The sequence below is a fragment of the Manis pentadactyla genome, chromosome 11, assembly GCF_030020395.1.
Source record: "Manis pentadactyla isolate mManPen7 chromosome 11, mManPen7.hap1, whole genome shotgun sequence".
NCBI classification, from domain to species: domain Eukaryota; kingdom Metazoa; phylum Chordata; class Mammalia; order Pholidota; family Manidae; genus Manis; species Manis pentadactyla.
This window is the reverse complement of record NC_080029.1, coordinates 112100181-112120267: the sequence shown is the minus strand read 5'-3', so window position 1 is coordinate 112120267 and position 20087 is coordinate 112100181. Positions and strand designations below refer to the sequence as shown.

General features: G+C 51.0%; 1 protein-coding gene across 2 annotated transcripts in view; it reads left to right on the top strand.

Annotated features, from left to right (window-relative positions):
- DAPK2 (death associated protein kinase 2) overlaps positions 1-18239 on the top strand; it is a 110810-nt gene extending 92571 nt beyond the window's left edge. Inside the window, exons 6-12 of one of the 2 annotated variants that reach the window (XM_036892073.2) lie at positions 641-689; positions 1438-1464; positions 2787-2939; positions 4040-4085; positions 15267-15356; positions 15469-15552; positions 17988-18239. In XM_036892073.2, coding sequence (XP_036747968.1) covers positions 641-689; positions 1438-1464; positions 2787-2939; positions 4040-4085; positions 15267-15356; positions 15469-15552; positions 17988-18068 — 530 coding nt within the window. In that variant the 3' untranslated portion in view covers positions 18069-18239. Of the gene's footprint in view, positions 1-640; positions 690-1437; positions 1465-2786; positions 2940-4039; positions 4086-5412; positions 8932-15266; positions 15357-15468; positions 15553-17987 lie in introns of those variants that run through there. The other variant, XM_036892072.2, reaches the window with a different exon arrangement.
- Positions 18240-20087: the final 1848 nt, after the last annotated feature.

Genomic DNA, 20087 nt, shown 5'->3' with positions numbered 1-20087 from the left:
TTTGGTCCTCTTCTCCTGGTAGTCTTCTTTCCTAGACTCCACACCCTTCCCCGGTCACCACATCATTCACGTGGCTCCTGCTCCCACCTGTATGATGACTCCAAGTTGGATGGCTCTTGCCTGCTCCCCGACACCCAGCTTCCTCCTGCACGTCTTCCTTTGGGTGCCCCGCAGGCATGTCAGGCTCATCACCTCAGTGGCCCCCAGAATGTCCTCAAGCCCCTTAGGTGGGAGGCGCCCCTTTTCAGACCAGCCTCGGAGGCACGCGGATTCCTTCCCCCTCTGCCTTCTTTTCTCCTCCATCACCTCCCAGCACTGACCCAGCTGGCTCGCACAGTTCTAATGCAGACCTTGGAGCCCCACTTCCCCGTTCTGCATCTTCCTCCCCCATCCTCCTCTTCCTTTTCCGGGTGCTCCTCTTCCTTACTATGAAGGCCTCTTTGTAAAAGGTTTCTACCAGGGTAACAGGCAGTTTACTTCCTCAAAATGCTTAGACCCAGATTATCTCTACCTGCTGCTTTGATTTTCCTTAGTGGGGATTCAGGATAGAGATATTTGGCACCAAACTCCCTAAAATTCTCAATAGCCGTCTCTTCTCATTTTCATACTCCTGCTGATCCCCCAGTATGGTCTCTTTCAGCTCCAGAAATTGTGAATTATGAGCCCCTGGGACTGGAGGCTGACATGTGGTAAGTTGTTTAGGGATCCTTCCAAGGACAGAAGGCCTCAGACCCCGGCTTCGGCTGACCCCGCCCCCCGCCCTTGACCACGAAAACCCTTTTCCCCACACACACCTTTCAGAGCCTCTGGCTGCGCCAGGTGTGCTGGACCCTCTCTGGGCAGCTGGAGACAACTAGGCCTGGCCCTGGGGCCAGTTAGAACCAGCCAAGGTGGAGAAGGAGAAGAGAGGGGAGGCTAGAGCTGCAGGCTGGCCCCTGAGGCCTGCCACAGCCGTAACAAAGGTAAAGTAACAATAGCTCGTTGGCCAGTCAACCAGGGAGCCCTGGGGGGATACCGCTTTGACCGATTCCCAGCACAGATGGGACCTCTGGTTTGAACAGTGCTTTATAGTTGACTGAGCACCTTGATTACCTGGTTTTGAAAGCCTCGCAGCAGTCTTGGGAGGTGGTTATCCTTATCTTATGAGGAGGAAGAGGTTCAGAGGTGATGAGGGACTTGTCCCAGTCCCAGCCTGCAAGTACAGAAGTCTGTCTTGAACTTGGGTCTTTGGGCTCAATGTCCAGACCTTGAGGACTCCAAACGTGTCCCAGGCTGCTGCTGACAGTGGGATGGAGAGGGGCACGGGGCTTGAGGTGGCATCCAGAGGCTGCTGTAGAGGGGCACGTGACCGCTTCCCCTGAGAACTGTGTGGGGAGCCCCTGCTGGCCTCGGCTTAGAGCCGGAACAGCCCTGACTCGCCTGTTCTCTGTTTCACAGGAGCATTGGCGTCATCACCTACATCCTGTGAGTACCCCCAGTCCCAGCACTCAGCTGAGGCCTAGGGAAACCGGGAGGAAGGGGAAGAGGGCAGGCAGACAGCCTGAGACTCACTGATTTTACTGATTCACTCATTTACTGTGAGCCAGTTGCAACATCCACACAGCTAACTTGAGGCGGCGTGCTCTTAGCTCCACTTCATGCATTTGAGCTGGGGCTGAGGCTGAGCAGGAACCCGGGAGAGCAGCCGGCAGCCCCCCATTCTGCACAGCCTGTGCCTCATCACTGCTAGGGCCCCGCATCCACCCCGGCTGAGGCTTCCTGCCAGAAGGTGGGCTTCACTCAGAAGCCTCAGGTTAGCCCTCAAGCCACCGGGCTGCCCTGATACTGCTTGTTCTTTCTCTCCTTTCTCCTTTCCTTCCCCACCTCTCACATTCCCTCTCCTCCTTCCCCCAGAGTCTGTCTTTCCTGTCCCGGAAGCCTCAAGTTGCTTACGCAAAGATTTCCTGCATAGCTCCATGTAAAATGGATCTAGCACTTTCCACCTATGTGGCCTTGGGCAAATACTTAATGAACCTCTGGGCCTGTTTCTCTCATCAGAAAAATAGGACTTACAAACTTCCTGTTACAAACTTCCTATGAGGGAATGGAAGGAAGAGTCAGAGGTGACCCCTGCATTTCTAGTTTGGGTACATCTGTGAAGTGACATCATAAGTCAAAGCAGAAGCTCATGAAGGGAGTTTGGGTGACTTCTGAGACCATGGCACATCTGGTAGATGTATCCCATACACAACTGGAATATGAGTCATGAGAGAGTTGGTTCAGGAGTCACTGTCTGAATGGCACATCCTTGACAGACCCTGCAGGGGAACCTTACACACGCTCCAGCCCCTAATGACACATCTATTTCCACACCTCTCAGGCTTTGCTCAAGCTGCTCCCTTAGCCTAGAAGGACTTCCATCTCCTCTGACTGCTGACAACCTCTTCATTCTTCAAGACACAGCAGATGTCAAACGTCAACTCTCCCATGCAGCCTGCACTGGGACCCTCCGTCCTGTGCATCCCCAGGCCTGGCCTTCTATTAGATTGTGCTTTGTTCTGCTGGGGACTATAAAGAGCCAGGACTCTGTTTCTCTCCCTTCCTTTCTCAAGTCCCTTGAATGCGCAGTTTCTCTCTGTCAAGAGCTTAGTAGGAGTTCCATAAAGTGTATTGAATTGGACTCGGTTGAAAAGGCTGCTGCCTGGTTTCTGGGAGCCTCCCATCCCCATGTAATGGGGTTCCCTGAGTCCCCTACTCCCACCCTGATCTACTTTCCTACGGTCACATGTTCCCTCTTGTGTGCTCAGCCTAAGTGGAGCGTCCCCTTTCCTGGGAGACACGAAGCAGGAAACGCTGGCAAATATCACAGCAGTGAGTTATGACTTTGACGAGGAATTCTTCAGCCAGACCAGTGAGCTGGCCAAGGACTTCATTCGGAAACTTCTGGTTAAAGAGACTCGGTAAGAGGACAGAGAAGGGCACAGGATTATCAGGTACCGATGCTCACCTCCTTGTTGTCTTTCCCAAAGATGTGTCAGCCTGTCCCTGCTTTGCCACGGGCTATCATCTGCACCACTGTGGTCAAATCTGAGCAGGTGCTGAGAAGTGTGGACTGGCCAAGACTTGGCATTCATCTTGTTTGTTCACATCTTTCTGCTTTCTTTGCCTGCTGAATGCAAACAACTATGTGTTTGTGTGTGTGTGTGTGTGTGTGTGTGTGTGTGTGTGTGAGTGTGTGCACACACCTGAGCATGCATGTGTGCGTGTGTAGAAGTCAGCCTGGGTTTCTCTAGAGCTCATTGTCTGTGCATTCTGGAACTAGCAAAGGCACCTGGAACTAGCATTGAAAACGAATGTGGCAGAGTTTTCAAGCCAATTCAGATGAAATCAGGGAGTCTGGCTCAGACGGGTTGGTATGTGGAAGAATAGGAGACATGCTAATTCTAACCTTTCTTCAGGGCCCAGGGTGAGCTCTTGCAGCTGTGGGGTCAAATCAGGAGATGAGCAGGGACTTACAGGGTGCTGGGTGCCCAGAGCCTGGCCTAGACGGTGCAGGGTAAGGCCTGATTCTAGAAGGCCATGTCCTCTTGGTCCCAAGACTTCAAAGAGTCAGAGTGGGGGAACTCTAAAGTGCAGAGCCTGGTTTCCCTATTTAAGGGCAATGCTAGGTAGAATTACCCTCCCTGGGCACAGAGCAGGGTAGGGCAGGGAAGGTTACCTGGGAGGCAAACAGAGAAACAGAGACCAAAGGCTTAGCGATGGAGAGCTGGCAGCTCAAAAGAGTTCTGTGACTGGACTGTCCTCTGGTGCAACATTACGCCCTTCAACTTCGGGGCCGAAAATGAGGGCTTATGAAATGTCTCTCTACCAAGGGGCTGCCTGGACTACTTTCTTGGGAGTACAGGGAATTCAGCCAGTTCCCCATCTACCTCTGCATCCCCGCCTTTTCCTGGTTTGATGGCAGTGCCATCAATGCAGGTCTCAGAAGAGTAAGAATGAAGACTGCTGGTCTCAGCTTCTGTCCACATGGGTCATCAGTGTTTTCTGATCCTCATTACAGGAAACGGCTCACAATCCAAGAGGCCCTCAGACACCCCTGGATCATGGTAAGGGCATGTGATGAGTTCCCGTGCGCAGGCAGGGCCCTGCTCTGTCGCCAGAGCCGGCGGGGGCGGCCAGGTGCAGAGGGCCCACAGAATGGCCTTTGCTTAAAACGCTAACCCCTGGGGGCTCTGAAGGGTCTGGGCTTGTTCAAATGGGCTTATAAGTTTATATTCCATGGGTTTAGGTGACTTATGAATTGAAACCCTCACAAGCCTCAGTTGAAAACCTTTCTCTTTGGGGCCATCTTACAAAGTGTTCTCTGTTAGAGGACATATCACCGTCATTCACAAAGCAGAAATCAGCTGTAGAGGGAAGTTGATGACAATTAAAAAGCTCAACTTTGTAACCAGCCTCCTTCTTTGTGACTTTTAGGGCTCTGAGTAAAGGATGATGCTCAGACAGTCCCCCAGCTTCCTCAGGCACCCAGACACCTCAATGGGGCTCCAAGATAGAGGCCTGGTGTGGAAGAGAGGCAGCCACTCTCTTAGGGCAATTCCATTCCTCCGGGGAGGGGGAGGCACAAAGGTGACTCCCTGCCTAACCTGCCTTATAACTGGGCTTCCAGCTGCTGGTTTCTCCGGGGTCTTGCAGTCCAATCACAGTATAGTCAAATGCTAGTGAAGAGCACGGTGGCAGGGTGGGAGTCAGGGGACCAGGATTCTGGCCCCAGCTCTGCTGTCTGACAAGATGTGCACTCCCAGGGATGTCACCAGGCTTCCCATCCACCTGAATTATTAAATGAGAGGCTGGCAAGGATGACCAGAGCTGCAGATGAGAAGGGGCAGAGGCCTGCAGAAGATGGATATCAGGGAGGGTGGGAGTACTAGGGAGAAGGTTGGGTTCATTTGCTATTGAAGGCTGGGGAAGGCCAAGGGCCCTCCAGGTTTCAGGTGGGTCCAGAGCTGGGGAGTCCCTCTTGCTGCCTGGCTGCTCAGGTGCCAAGTGTTACTGAGGCCCAGGGAGCCTGCTGGCCCTGGAAGAGAGATACCCATCAGCTGTCCTCTGCTGGCTGTGGCCTTGTGTGCTCCTGCCCTCGAGTGGGTGCCTGCCGAGTCCTGGCTACAGGTTGCTTGTCTGTGTGAGCACCCCTAAATGCTATGCGTGCGGAGATGCTCTCTAATGGCCCTGCAGTGAGCATGCAGGGAGCACCCCAAACTCAGCCCGCCTTATTGTCTGTGAGAGTGCTTATCCCACTCGGATCCTCCCTGTGGCCTGGTGCATGCAGCGAATGCCAAAGAGTCTGCTCGCGTGCCTTCTGCCTGCACTTCGGACTGCCCTTCGGATCAGTCATCAAATTAATTCTGACTGTTCTGTCTAAACACCCACCAGTCCAAAGGAGAAGTCAGGGCCCCAGAACAGCGGAAGACAGAGCCTGCCCAGCTGAAGACGAAGCGCCTGAGAGAGTACACCCTCAAATGCCACTCAAGCATGCCTCCCAACAACACCTATGTCAATTTTGAGCGTTTTGCACGTGTGGTTGAGGACATGGCTCAGGTGGACCAGGGATGCCGTGCCCTGGCGGTGGCCCAGGACACCATCCAGGATGATGTGGAGGCCCTGGTCTCCATCTACAGTGAGAAGGAGGCTTGGTACCGAGAGGAGAGCGAGAACACCCGGCACCACCTGTCCCAGCTCAAGTACGAGTTCCGCAAAGTGGAGTCCTTGAAGAAGCTCCTGCGACAGGACCTCCAGGCCACAGGGTCCAGCCTTGGAAGTGTGGCCAGGAAATTGGACCATCTGCAGGTGCAGTTTGAAGCTCTGAGACAGGAGCTCTCAGTAGACCTACAGTGGATCCAGGAACTGGTGGGCAGCTTCCAGCTGGAGAGTGGGAGCACAGATGGCCTGGGCTCCGTGATCCACCCAGAGGGCAGCGAGTCCCTAGTGGAGCTGTTCAACGGGTCATGCAGCAAGGAAGTCTTGGCCAGCTTGAAGCACTGAGCCCAGAATCTAGTCAGTAATACATCCTGGGTGGTTTGCAGAAGCATGTTCCCTACTGCCCTGGATCGGCTAGAATTATCCTTCAGGGGTGTGCGTCTGTAGCATAGTCTTCCAGCCCCTTCACAGAATCCAGAAGCCCAGAGGTGCCAGCTGGTTACTTATTCTGCACCTCCTCTCACCAACTGGCTTTCCGGGAGAGGGGCTGGCCGGGCAGCCAAGCTGTTAAAAACAATTGAGAATGAATACCCCTCAGAATACCCTTCTCCAGCGAGAGGACGGCTGCGCCTGAGAGATGCTTGGTAATTGATTTGTGCTAATGGATTTGTTCACATCTCACTTCCCATCTACATGCCTTATAGGTGGCAGAATTTGGGTAATATTGAGTTAACTAGGGTTAACAGTTAAGTCAGCCTGGTGCTTTACAGCTGCTGAAGAAGGGATTTAATATGCACAGAGAAAATACTGCCTTTCATTTGCATTGACTTTCCACTTACAAAACATTTATGTCTTTGATCCTTAAAAGAACTCGGTGAGGCAGGAAGGTGGGTGGCATTATTATTGTTGTTACTAGTATTTCCATCTAATGAAGAAATTGACTCAGAAGAGGCAATGACTTATTTAGGGCCATTCATAGCTACTTGATATAGATAAATCAGAACCTCAGGATGCCCAACTCTAAGACGATTGTATATGGGAAGAAATAGTGAGGCTTCACTATCAATATCCACCTTAAAATTCAGATCCCAGAGGTACAGAAGCAACTTCATGTATTCTGTCGGGTATGGGTGGATTGCCTCAAACCTTCCAATGACTGTCCCAGGAAGTGTGTCCTAGAAGGAGGAGCAGTTCATTGTCCCTACCCAGCCCTGTTCCTGTCTGAAGATCAAGCCTACAGAGCAAGAGGGATGGGCAGCGTCTCACCCTTTCCCAGCTTTCCCCTATTCTGGCTAAGGGTTCCAACTGTGCATTGGCAATAAAGACCGAAAGACTCAAGGAGAAGGTTCCTTTACTATGTACTTGGGCATTGGGCCCTGAAAGGTCTGTGAAACTCCATGAGAGTTTTTGAAGATGGTGGTTATTAAGACTGAGAAGCATAAAGATCAGTCGTCACTTCTTGATCCCAAGCTTTGAGTACAGCTCCTCAAGGACTCTGTGATCTCATCTCCCTTTTCCTAGAGGAAGGGCCAGCCAGCCAGCCCATGTAGGCAGAGCATGGAGTATGGGCAGTGCTGTGCTAGAAGCTTGGGGGTGAAGAAACCGATTTTATTGTTTCAGAGCTCGCTGAAACCCTCAGCAGATAGACGGGGTAAATGTTATTCCCCATTGGAGATGAGGAAACAGAGAGGAAGTGATTTTCCCAAGGTCACAATAGTGACAAGACTTGAGACCTTCTGATGATACGTCTATTGCTCTTTCTTCTTTCCGTAACTACCCCAGGCTCCAGGAGTTTACTCTCTACTTGTGGGGCAGGTATAACCAGAATCACCCGTCCATCCATTCACAAATAATATTTCAGCACTTGCCAACTGCCAGGCACCTGGCTTGGCACTGGGTGTTGAATAAAAACAGGCACATTTCCTGCCTTCACAGAGTTCACAGTCCAGTGAAGGATTCCAACATTAATCAAGGACATTCCATAAGTATAGAATTGCAGCTGGGAAATGCTATGAAAGGGAAGCATGCAGCGCTGCATGAACCTACGGTGGGGGGCTGATCTAGTCAGGCAAAGTGTCCCTGAGGTGGTGACGCTGGAGGTGAGATCAGCTAAGCACACCAGGGAGAAAGAAGTGTTGTGACAGAGCCATCATGCCAGGGCTCTGTGGTGGATGGGGGCATGGGAGGCTGAAATCACACAGACAGAAAAAAGCTGGGAGGAAGAGAATAAGGGCAGGGTGGAGATATGGCTGGAAAGGAGGCAGGACCGGCCTGGCTTTACCATATTAAAGAGCTCTGCCTTTATCCCAAGAGCCACGGGGAACTGTGATGGGGGAAATGCCCAGCAAGCAGCACGGACAGGAAGTGGTTTAGAACAAAACATGAGATTCTGATCTCATGAAACTATTTCTTCAAAATCCTACCTTGTTTTCTATTAGACTGCTGACCATTTCAAATTTCACATACAGTATTTGTAACAGAAACATTTTCATCAAGTATAAGATGCTGCAGTTTCACCAAATGTAAGATGCATCAATGTTTTATGTACCAAAGAAGAAAGAAGAAAAGCCCCAAGATGGGAAATGCAATAGGAGACCTCCCAGCCCCCTGAGAAGCTGAGACACCCTCGCTGAGTGGGAAAGGGAGAACTAAAGCCAGCGTGCAGAGAGGGAAAGCAAGGGAACTTGTGCATCTCGGCCTTGACACTAGGTGGAGGGCAGGAAGGGCGTCCCCTGAGCACAGGAGCCCCATGCAGCTCTGCTTTTCAAATGTGCCCAGTCAGTGCGATCCAATAGAGCCTCAAGCAGAGAATCTGATGTCAGTCTGAGGCTGGGTGGCCCCTGATGACTGGCAGAAGCACTGGGGTCATCTCTTGGAACACCTGCCTTCACTTTAGACCTACAGTAATGGTATGATGCCATCAATCAGGAGAGAAGCTCTGATTTCAGAGATCCCCAGATGTGCGTTTTGGAATCAATGGAAGATGGCACAACCCTATTTCCTGTGCCTGCCTGGGGGAATTGGTACCAATGACCCATCTATGATTTCTCCAAGAACCTACCTGGCTCATCATGGGACATGATGTACTCATTGGCACAAGACACTGTAAATACTAAAGGTCCGTTTGGCTATGTCAACAGGCCTTGACCTCATACAGCCAGGCTTCCTACGGAAAGGAAGCCCCCAGGTGAGCAACTCAGGGCAAACTTTCTTGTGGAGGTCAAAATAAAATGCAATAAAGGAGTGAGATACTGATGTTGATGTTGATTTGAATTAGCGAGACTGGAAAAAAGGAGGGAGAAGTGTTTATTTTACAACCGTAGCATCAGCCTCAAAGGTGAACCACTGGACACCTTCATTTTATAGCATTTTACAGGAAGGACTTGTCTAAAAATCACCCAGCTAATCAGCCCCAGAGCTGTAGGTGCTTTTTCTCACAGTAGTGGAATCCGTGTTCATGTCCAGTCATTAGTAACTATGTGTCATTTAGATGTTTTATAAACAGACCCTTTTCTACACTGAGAACTTTCAAAGCCAAATCAAGGTGAACTGACAAATGCCCCCAAGTGTTTTAGGGAGATCAGAGGTGACTGTGACCTTCCTCTGTCATCTGGCTGATCAGCACCGCATCACCCTTTGGCGTCAGAACCTGATGCCGAGGGGGGCCAAGTGGCCTGCGGAACCCCCAGCCAGAGGACCTGCCTAACGCCTCCCACATGCCCACAGCAGGCATTCCAACAGCAGTGCCGAGAGCAGGGCCGGGCTGCCGGCAGGATGGGGTGTCAGGAGTGGAATGTTTCACTGGTGCCTAAGGGAGGGAGGAAGGCCTGGGGCACTGCCCTGGGGGCAGGCCTATCAGCCATCTCGGTGGGTTTTTCCTTCACCACGCTGTGCTCTGTGCAAACACCATCCTAGGCTGTTGAGGACAGGAGAGTGAGTGTGTGACATCTTCCTGAATAATGATTCCTGAGGAAGCTGGAGGGTCAGTGCCCAGGGAAGGCAGCAGCCTGTCCCTGCTCTGAGGCAGATGCACATGGCACGGGTTACTCAGCTTTGTTCTGGGAAGGGTGGAGATGACATGGTCATTGATGATTCTGCAGAGGCCGGAGGCTGGCAGGGAAGGGATGGGACAGAGTAATAATGACAGGAGAAGCCAGACTCTCCCCCATGAACCCTCTCCCCACACAGCCCACTCTTCCCTGCAGATGATTATGAGGATGCACGCTCCCCACCTCACAAGCATGCAGTTCAGTTGGCCTATGTGGGAAGTGGCTGTGTGGCGGGATAGCACCCCCGCAGTGGGCCTCAGGAAATGTCTGTGGAACTGAGTGGCCTTTTCTCCTTTGTCTATGAAACTCTCGGCCTGTGGAAAAGATTTTTTGCCTTGGAGAGGACACCCAGCAGCGGGTCTATTTGAGCAGCAGAAGGGGCTAGTTCAGTTGAACAAACACTCGTTGTGCTCTATCTGTGAAGGGATGTGACAGATAAGAGACTCAGGGTCTGGGACAGATGGGGCCCAGCCAACTGGGAGATGGGAAAGGCTGTAGTGAGTGATAAAATAGAGGTACCTGGTATTCCAGAAAATAGGAGAGAGGCAAATTCTGATTGAGCAAGGGTAAGAGGGGCAGCAGAGGGCAAACACATTCTCATGAAGATCTCCCCACCAGCACTGCCCCCAAGCTGTAGCCTCGTGGAGAAGGTGCCCAGTTTGGAGGGATGGGGATGAGGCCATATTGGGGTCAGGAACCTAGACGTGTGAAATGGAGATTAAAGAGAAGGAGATTTCAAAGATTAAAATGAGCAAGAGTTTTGCTTTTAGCTTTTCATTGTGGGAAAATTTCAAAATCTACCCAAAATATGGAGAACGGTGTAGTGAATTCCGTGTACCCATTGCCCAACTTCAACAGCAAGTAAGTTATGGCCAGTCCTTCTCATTCATTTCCACTCCTACTTTTTCTGGAGTATTTTAAAGCAACTGTAGATTTATTTAACTCATAAATTCTTCAGCATAAATCTCTGATAAGGACTTTCTTTTTAATGTTACTGCTGAGCCATTGTCACACCAAGATCAAGATTTATTCCTTAATATAATGTAGATATACATTCTGTATTCACATGTCCCACTTTCTCAAGGGTATCCTGTTATAGTTTTGTTCCAATCAGGATCCACACATGGCATTTGGTTGTTAAATCTCTGGGGTCTCATCTTCTGTAACAGGACAGGAGGGAGAGCTTTTGAAGGTTTTCCTAGGGGTGAAAAATTGCTCAGAAACCTGGAAGTCCCAGAGAGAGGATTTAAGTCTCAGTCCCATGAGAGTGTATCCATGCTGAGACCTAACTCAGAAAAGTGAGACTAGGTGAGACCAGGTCAGGCAAGGAGAGGGGCATTCCTGTCTCTCTGCACTGACTTGTTTGATCGAGGGGACAACCTTCAGGGACAGTCTCTCTGTGGCTTTTCCTACCCACTTAGAAGGAGGCAGAATGACTCAGGCACCCATAAGCCTCACATGCTCCTTTCCTGGGAAAACAGGCAGTTGAGTCCAGTGGGGCCCAGGCTGTAGCCAGCAAAAAGGAGAGGTGGAGAGGGGCCACTTATGGGGAGATGCAGTTGAGGGAGGTTGGGGGTAAGGGCAGAGTGATGGACCTGGGAGGAGAGGGAGGTGGGCGCTCAGGTGGAGGGTGGGACTGGAGAAATGACACAGACGGAGGTTTGAAAAGTTGCAGTTTGCAGTTTCTAGAGGAGGCCTGGGATTTAGAGAAAATCTTCTGGAGTGCCTCTTCTGTGAAGCCAGGGTTGATTTTTTTGCTAGGAGAATGGCCACTGCTTCCTCTCCTGCTCTGTGGATGTCAGTGCTGATCTAGTGCACCCCACTGGGCTTTTTCCAAAGGCATTTGCTTCTTCATAAATGGAACCTGACTTCAGCCACAGCATTCTGTTGTCTTACCTCCCTCCCCAACATTTTTCTAAGACACCAAACATGCTCCTTGGAGCCTGGTAAAAATTACCCAGACTCTTTGGTATCACCTAAAGTTAAATAAAGTAAAGCCTGAAAGTGGGCACTGTGTTTGCAGAGAGGGGAGGGTCAGGAGAAAGAAGAACATAGCTTCAACCCCCAGCCCCTTAATTTAATTAAAAATTTTGTGGCCATATTCCTTCTGGAAAGATCTCACTGCAGAATTTCCATCTCTCTGACTTTTCAAGGCTTAGATGACAGTGTCAACATCTGGTGAGCCTCTTAGCAACCAAGAAGGCCCATTGATTAGGAAAGGCCAGTCTGACAGATTTACAACCTGGGTGGCCTCCTCCTGAAAATTCATGCCATTTTGTGTGGCATATAGAAGTAATTGTGTCACCTCCCATGGATGGCCTCTGGGAAGCATCCCACATGATATTTTAGTTGGACCTCTTTGCCCAGCAGCTGGCACTGCTGGGCCAGGTGGGAAGTGGGCCTCTCACTAACAGGATGCCTCCAGCCTGCATGTTGACCTTCCAGCCATGGGATTCAGGCATCTCTCTCTTGGTAAGGGTGCCATTCAGTCAGCAGATAAAAAGAGGTCCCTTCCCTCCAACCTCCTCAAACTCCCCTAGTGAAGTGCAAATCCCCTGCCAGGGTTAGGCTCAAAGGTGAATTGCAGACATTTAGCAAAGTTAGAGGTGGAAATGACAGGAAATCACCTTGAGAAGGAGATACTAGTTGCTGGGAGATGCACGAGAGGGGAACTAAAAACCAGATACAGAATTTAAATGTCAGGCAGTGACGCATGCTGTGAAAAGTAGGGTGCAGGTGCAGTGAGTTCTGTGGGGCAGTTGGGATGCTACTTTATGTAGGGTGGTCAAGAAATGCCTCCCTGAGGAGGTGAGATTTGGGCAAAGACCTGAATGAAGTGACCAAGTGACTATGTAAAGGAGCAAAGGCAAAGGCCCTGAGACTTGGGCTCCTGATCCAGCAAGTGGACTCTTGTGATGGGAGTCACGGCGGCAGGAAGGGCAGAGAGAAAACTGGGGTGGAGAAGGACCGCCTGGCACAGGCGCTGCGGGTCTTGGTGAGCTTGGCGGGTTCCATCAAAAGTTCTGGGAAGCTGCTGAAGGCTTTGACATCAGGGAAGGGCAGGCTCTGCCCTCCTTTGCAGCTCCCTTTCGGGGGAGACCTGGACCCAGGGCTGGGCTCGCAGGTGCAGCAGAGGACATGAGGGGCAATCGAGGCGAGAGCTGCGAGCGCTGGGCTTGAGGGTCCCCTCAGCACTCACCCTTTTCTCTCGCCTCTCCGTCTCCCTCCTTCCCCTCCTCTCTCTCTCCTTCCACACACTGGCCCAAACCACTGTGTTCCAGCTTGGGAAGGTGAACAGCCTGCGGCTGTCTTGTTCCCTCTGTGTCAAGGCTGTGTGCACTTTCCCCCTAGCTCCTGGGGCCCCAGAGCTCTGCTGACTCCTGGGCAGAGCCGTGGGGAGTCACGGCGTCACGACCCTTCCCTGGTGTCCTGCTGCTGATCCAGCTACCTGGGTCCCTCAGTGGCAGGGGTGAGCAGGTCCTAGGTTTTCACTCCAGTTTACCTCTTCAGCAGCTCAGGCAAACAATTAAACACCCGACTATTAAGCACCCGCTGCTTTAGGCTCTGGGCAGGCCGGGGGCATTGACAAAACCATGGAGAAAATTCCTCCTGTGACTTCCAGTTGTTTTCTGCCAGTAGGATGACTGCACTGCACGGCGACGGGGATAGGTGCTCCCTCTGGTAAGGGAGCTCACATGTGTGTCGGTCATGTCTGGGAGAGAGACATTGTTTCTTAGAAGTTGCCTTGGAGGAAGCCACCTTTGAATTGGGCTTTGAAACACACGGAGGCCTTCCAGGAGGTGGGGGTTGGGTGGACATGGCAAGGGCCTCCTCACAGAAGGAGCAGAGCAGCGTGGGCCAGCAGCATGCACTGGCTGGTGCCTAGGGTCATGATGGAAAATGAGCAAAAATGGAGGTGTGTTCCAAGTGTGGGTGGGAGACAAAACCAGCACTCAGGAGCCAGTGGGCACCCCTGCAGCGTTCACCCAGGTGCTGAGGGAGGCCTTGCTGGGAGGAGGCTGTCAGAGCAGAGAGGAAAACCGAGCTGATGAGGCCTTAGGTACCATCCGGTACAGTTTTCTTGAGGAAACACAGGCCTTTGAGAATCAATGAAAGCCATCAACTCTTCTCTACAGAAATGTGTATCTGTACACACAAACTGAATTTTTGTTTTAAGATATAATTCACATACCATAAAATTCACCACTCTGATTCAGTGGGTTTTTAGTATGTTTCCAAAGTTGTGCCACCATCACCACTATCCAATTCTAGGACATTTTATCAGCCCCCAAAACAACACACCCTTTAGTAGTCAACTCCCCATTCTCAACCTCTCTCCAGCCCCTGGTAACTACTAATCTACTTTCCTTATCTATGGATTTGCCTCCTCTGGACATTTTGTATAAGCAGAATCACTGACCGTGTGGCCTTGTGTGACTGGCTCTTTTCCCTTGTCATAATAATGATGTCAAGGTTCATCCATGGTGTAGCATGTGTCAGTGCTTCATTCTCTTTTGTGGAGAACATTCCTGAATACTAGTCCATTGTATGATGCACCACATTTTGTGTATCCATTCATCAGTTGATGTACATTTCAGTTATTTCCACTTTTTGGCTATTATGAATAATGCTGCTCTGAACATCCACATACAAGCTTACACCCTAAAATTTGCAAACCCCTTCAGGAGGTTCATAGAACCCCTGGAACCCATCTCTTGAATCTCTTGATCTAGGAAGACCTTGTTTTACAAAAGAGGAGGAATTCAAGAGGGAATGGACTCACCAAACTGTATACATTAAATATGTCCAGGTTTTTTGTATATCAATTATTCTTCAATAAAGCTATTTTTAAAAAGAGGTAAAGACAAGGCAGGAAGGTATCAATAATTTATTAGTATTCATTGAGCATCTCTAGGTTAAGCACTTCACATGCCCACATTCATTTAATCCTTAACAACCCCGTGACATCATGCTATTTATTATCCCCATATTACAAATGAGAAAACTGAGGCTCAGAGAAGCCATATCAGGCTTCTTGGAGAAGTCAGGACTTAAGCTGAGCCTTGACTGCCAGCCTATGAAAGGCAACTACACATCCCATCTCCTCTTAACTCCCTCAAAACCCCTTTTTCTATCAATATATTTTTGAATGGAGTACTGAGGCCCTGTCTGACAACAAGTCATCCATTTCGCTAAGCCCAGAACTGGCCCAGTGCACAGTGGGCACCCTAGACTACTGTTCCATGACCCTTCCCCACAGTGATCCATGATACATATTAATGGCCCACCCTTTGCCTTTGGGGCCCCACCTCCAGGCCAGCAGTGTGTGCGTCTAGCTGTGGTAATAACAGCCCAGGGGCACCAGGTCCATCTCCTGAACAGCTGGCACATCTCTTAACTTTGCCCCCAGTGATGTCCCTCTGCATGCCCCGCCTGGTGGGGAGGTGCCCGGGTCAGCACATGGTCGGGAGCTCTTGGGAGAGTGGGGTGGTTGCCCTCCCAAGCCCAGTGTCATCCACCATGTTCTGCTTTGTTTCCAAGCCGGTGGACAACCAGCAAGCCCTGGTGCGCAGGGAGTCCGTGGTCAACCTGGAGAACTTCAAGAAGCAGTATGTCCGCAGGCGGTGGAAGGTAGATGCCAGGGCTCAGGAGTGGGGGCAGGGGCCCCGGGTGGGTTCCTGATGCTCTCCAGGGTCTCCCTGCACATTCTTAACTGGCGGTTCCTTTCCTCCCTCACCCTCAGCTCTCCTTCAGCATCGTCTCCCTGTGCAACCACCTCACCCGCTCCCTGCTGAAGAAGGTGCACCTAAGGCTGGATGAGAACCTGGTGCGTAGACGCAGTGCCCTCTTCTTGGGTGGGATTCTGGGGTGGCCTGGCGCTCAGGGGTGGGGGTCAGGTAGGTCTAACCACTGCCAGCTGGTTTTGCTGGCCCTGTCCTCCTCTGCACTGTCTGACCATCAGGCCACATGTTCCAAGGGCCCAGTGGCCCGCCAGGCGGGGAGCACTCCACTGGGGCAGCGTGAGCCTGTGGAGGTACCAGATCCTTTCTTGGAGGGTTTCCAAAGGGCCCACTGCCACCGCTCCACCGCCCCGGCCAGTCCCTGAGGACTGGTAGCCTGCTGGGGACCTTGAGGACTCTGAACAATGAGACTATCACACTCAGTCCAAAATGTATTCCTGACCATCCAAAAATCTGCTGTAGAATGGAAGCTTTGTATTCCTTTTCACTTCTCCATTTCCATTTTGCTTTAGATTATTTACCATTAATAATAATAAAAATAATGAGATGATATCTTATATTTGATAAGCTTGTTACATTTAGAATGAAGGACTTATACTGGTCAAGAGTGTGGCCTCTGGAGCCAGACTGCTGGGATTCACATCTGCCACTTACTGGCTGTGTGGCCTGGAGGAAATTACTTAACCTTCCTGTGCCAAAATGTTACCATTTGTGAAATGGTGTTAACAGTAGTTCCTACCTCATGGGGTAGTCATGATGATGATGTATTCTTAGATCCTGACATTGTAAGTGCTCAGTACGTATTAGCAGTTTTAACTGTTCAAAATCCTCTGGTAGACTTCAAAATGCAGTTACAGTGCTTCGGAAAGCAGTGTTAGTATTTCGGCCGGTACATGTTCCCTGGACAGATGCTCCCCACAGCTCACTGAGTGTGGGAAGGACCCAAGGAGTTGCTGGGATGGTCAGGTCAGGACAGAAGGTGACTCCTGCTCAAGAAGGAGCTGGAAGACAACTGCCTGAGCCCCATGGGCAGTCAGCTCTGAGCAGCCTCAAGACATATGGCCCTGGGGCTGCTTCCCAGGACCCAGTGCAGCCCCTGGGCTCCTTCCCAACCCCCCTACCCCCGCCCCCTCCAAACACACACACCCAGGGTCCCCTTTCTTCAGCCTGAGCTTGTATTGTTTCTTGTCTTGCCCAGGACTTGAGGATTTATGGCTCCAGGGGCCTGAACAACTGTATGACTTTGGCCAAGCCGTGTCCCTTCTCTGGCCACTTTCCTGATGTCCTGTACAAGGAGACTGGACTCTCCCTCTGAAAGTCCCTGGTAGCAGTATGCAGGCCACCTCCCGCTTACATTTTTATTGCTTGGTTCTGACTCATGCTAAAAAGTTGCTGTGCAGCAGAGCTTGAGTTATTTTTATTGTTATAGCCGGGCCTGGTCCAGGATGTATTTGGCTAGAGTTGATCTTGACCTTGGACTTCCAGCTTTCAGAGGCCAGTGGAAGGAGAGAAGGCCCTGGGAGGGCACACGGTGGGCAGCAGGCATGCCTTGCAGGCTGAACTGCCCTGACCTAATGCAGGAGAGAGGAACAGAGAGTAACTGGAAAGAATGTAAATTCTCTAAATTTTGTCCTTGTGCCAACATTTAAAAATAGTCCTCTTTTTGCTCAAACACTCAGCACCGTCGGCTCAGTGGCTTACCCTGCATGTGGAAAAGGATTGGGTCCCAGATTTCTATTATACAGTTTCCCAAAGGGCTTTTTCCTTTCAAAATATATATTATGTAATTTTGTTTAGGAAACATTCAAATTGAACATCTGAGAACAGCTTTTTATGACTTACTTAAGTCTTTCTGAATTAGTATGGCTTTTAATAATTTTAATAAGGTAATTAGGTCCATGTGGCCTGCATGAAAAAGGTACTGTGACCCTCAGGGTGGCTGCCTTGGCTCTGGTTTAGACACAGGAAGTACTTTACCCTTTTCCTCTCTCATAGAAATGGAACACAAAAACCATTTCCTGGAAAAATTGCATGGCCAGGCTTGCTAAAGGTGCAGCCTAAGCCAGTCAAAGAAGGGGGATGTGGAGTGGTGGCTGTCAGAGCTTGGGGAGGTCCCTGTGGCCCACCCACCGCCCGCCATTCTCTCTAGTCCTGGACACCCATCTACCCACAGACCACCTACCCAGATGGTCTTGATGACAGGGCAGCTATGGACACCAGATATAATTTTCATTATTATAGTTTCACTTCTCCTGGTGCCTGGTTTCTACTAGATGTTCCACCTGCTTTCCTGCCTCCTGGGAAGGAGGCCTCAAGGCAGTTGGACTGGCCCTGTTTCAGGTCCCTTCCACCCCACCCCACTTACCCCCTGTCACCGGACAGAGCAACAGACTTCCCCTCAACATCTGCCTCCCTGGCCTGAAGGCCCCTGGCCTGGGTATGCTAGCCCAGGTTGCCCAGAACAACCCCGTTCCTGGCATCTCATGACCCTCTTGCCTTGAGACTCTTTTTTTTTCTCTAGCGGAATTGTGAGAGTGACACAGAGGAGGACATCACCAAGAGGAGAGCCCTCCACCCCCGGAGGCGGAGCAGTACCTCCTAACGGGCTCAGCTCTCAGGCCCAGGCCCAGGCCCAGTGGGGCTCCCGTCTCTACAGACTCTTGGTCCCTGCTTGTCACCAGCACCCAAGCATTCTGCATTCCTGGACACTTTGCCAGAGAGATGGGCCTGCAGGATTCAGAATTTCCAGGGGAGCCAGGAGACCCCGGGAGCTGTGGCTGTCTCCCACAGAGCAGCTCCAGCCTTCCTGAAGCTCTTCTTCTCCGTAAATGGGCTTTCAGCTGCCTGCTGACCTCCGAACCTGGGGTGGCACTGTGGACTTCCGAAAATGATGCAAACGAGCATCATCATCACGGGTGAAGGTTAGGCTTGGGCAGGATGAGGGAATTTGGAACTAGCCACGTCAAAAATTACACCAGAAGACTGAGGCCTCCTCCATGGGAACAAGTGAGTGAAGTGAACCTGGGGGTGTGAGAGACCAGTCCCTGACCTCAGGACCCCCGCGAGGAGTCAGCATGTCAGGCAGACCAACATACTAGGCCTTCTAAAGCAGCCCATTGCCAGCCCACTGTATTGTAATTTTTTTTCATTTTTATTAAATTCCCATTTTACCTGATGCTTGGCTTCTTTGAGGGCTATCCCCGCGTGGTTTTCTTTAGCTCAGCTACCGATGACTCTGGGGGAGCAGCCAGGGCTGGGGGCTGAGGGACAGTACCTCGGAAGGTCGACTGAACCTGCCCCTGGACTACACACTCCTACCCTCTACGCCCTTCCCTAAAGGAGGACCAGCCCAGCACTGCACAGGATGCCTGTGGTCCCTCTGCCGCTGGTGCCGTCCCCTCTGCTGTTGTGGTCCCCACCGCCAGCACCTCACCCCCAGCACTACTCAATCTGACTCTGTTTGGAGATGGGTCTCTAAAGAGGTAATTAACTGAAATGAGGTCACTGGGGTGGGCCCTAAGTGACTGGTGTCCTTATAAAAACAGGAGATTAGTACACAGAAAAAAGATCATGTGAAGACACAGGGAGAAAATGACATCTGCACATTAAAGAGAGAGGCCTCCCCAGCCTGCTGGCATCTGGATCTCAGACTTCTGGCCTCCACAGTGGTGAGAAAATTAATTTCTGTTGTTTAGGCCACAGTCTGTGTTACTTTGTTAAGGTAGCCCTAGTAAACTAATACATCTTCCCACTGTGGCCAAGACAGGGACAAGGGGACTTTCTAAAGATGTGGATGGAGAAGGTGCAAAGTGGGACCCATAGGGAGATAGGAGAGGAAGAAGAGATGGATTGCCTGGGCCTTGCGTGAACTGGCAAGGGAACCTTTGCAATGGAGAAACCTGGGCCCTGCTTTCCAGGCCGAAAGTACGGTGTTGCTGACCAGACACCCAGGAGAAGACCCTTGGAAGCCAGAAATAAAAAGGATCAGCGTGAGGTACTGAGACTGAGAAAGCACGTGGGAGGAGGTGGAAAGAGGGGACTGCTCTGCAAGGTGTGTGGGGAGGCAGGGAGTAAAAATGGCTGAAAGGAAGGCCCCCCCCAGGGAAAAGGGGAGGCATCCTGTCCCTTTGTCAGCAGCAAGGCACGTGTTGAGTGGGCCGAGCTGCCTTTATCCATGGGGTGGATCCAGTGCCAAATGGCCCCACAGGAAGGGAGAGGCAGCCCAGCCTCAGAAGAGCTTCCCTGCAGAAACGGAGTTGTTGGGGAGCATGTGTATTTCCCTTGATCCTCATCCCCACCGCAACAAAGAACTGAAGGGCAGAGACACAGTACTGAAGCTGAGTAAAAGTTTTATCTAAAGTTACTTAGAGAAAAAGTGCAGGTGACCTGAGAGAGAGAGAGAGGAGCAGGAGCACACCCTGAAAGGCTGAAAAGAGTTTAAAGTTAAAAAGTTACACACTTAGAAAGTGCGGACGACCTCAGAGAGAGGAGCACCCCGAAAGGTTGGGGTTCCCCCTTTTAAGGATTCTTCAGGAATATGACTAAGGGCTGGGGGTGCAGACTTGTTAAGTGGTCTCTGAATATTTAGAATTAACTTAACAGAAGGAACTTCCTGCTCTGA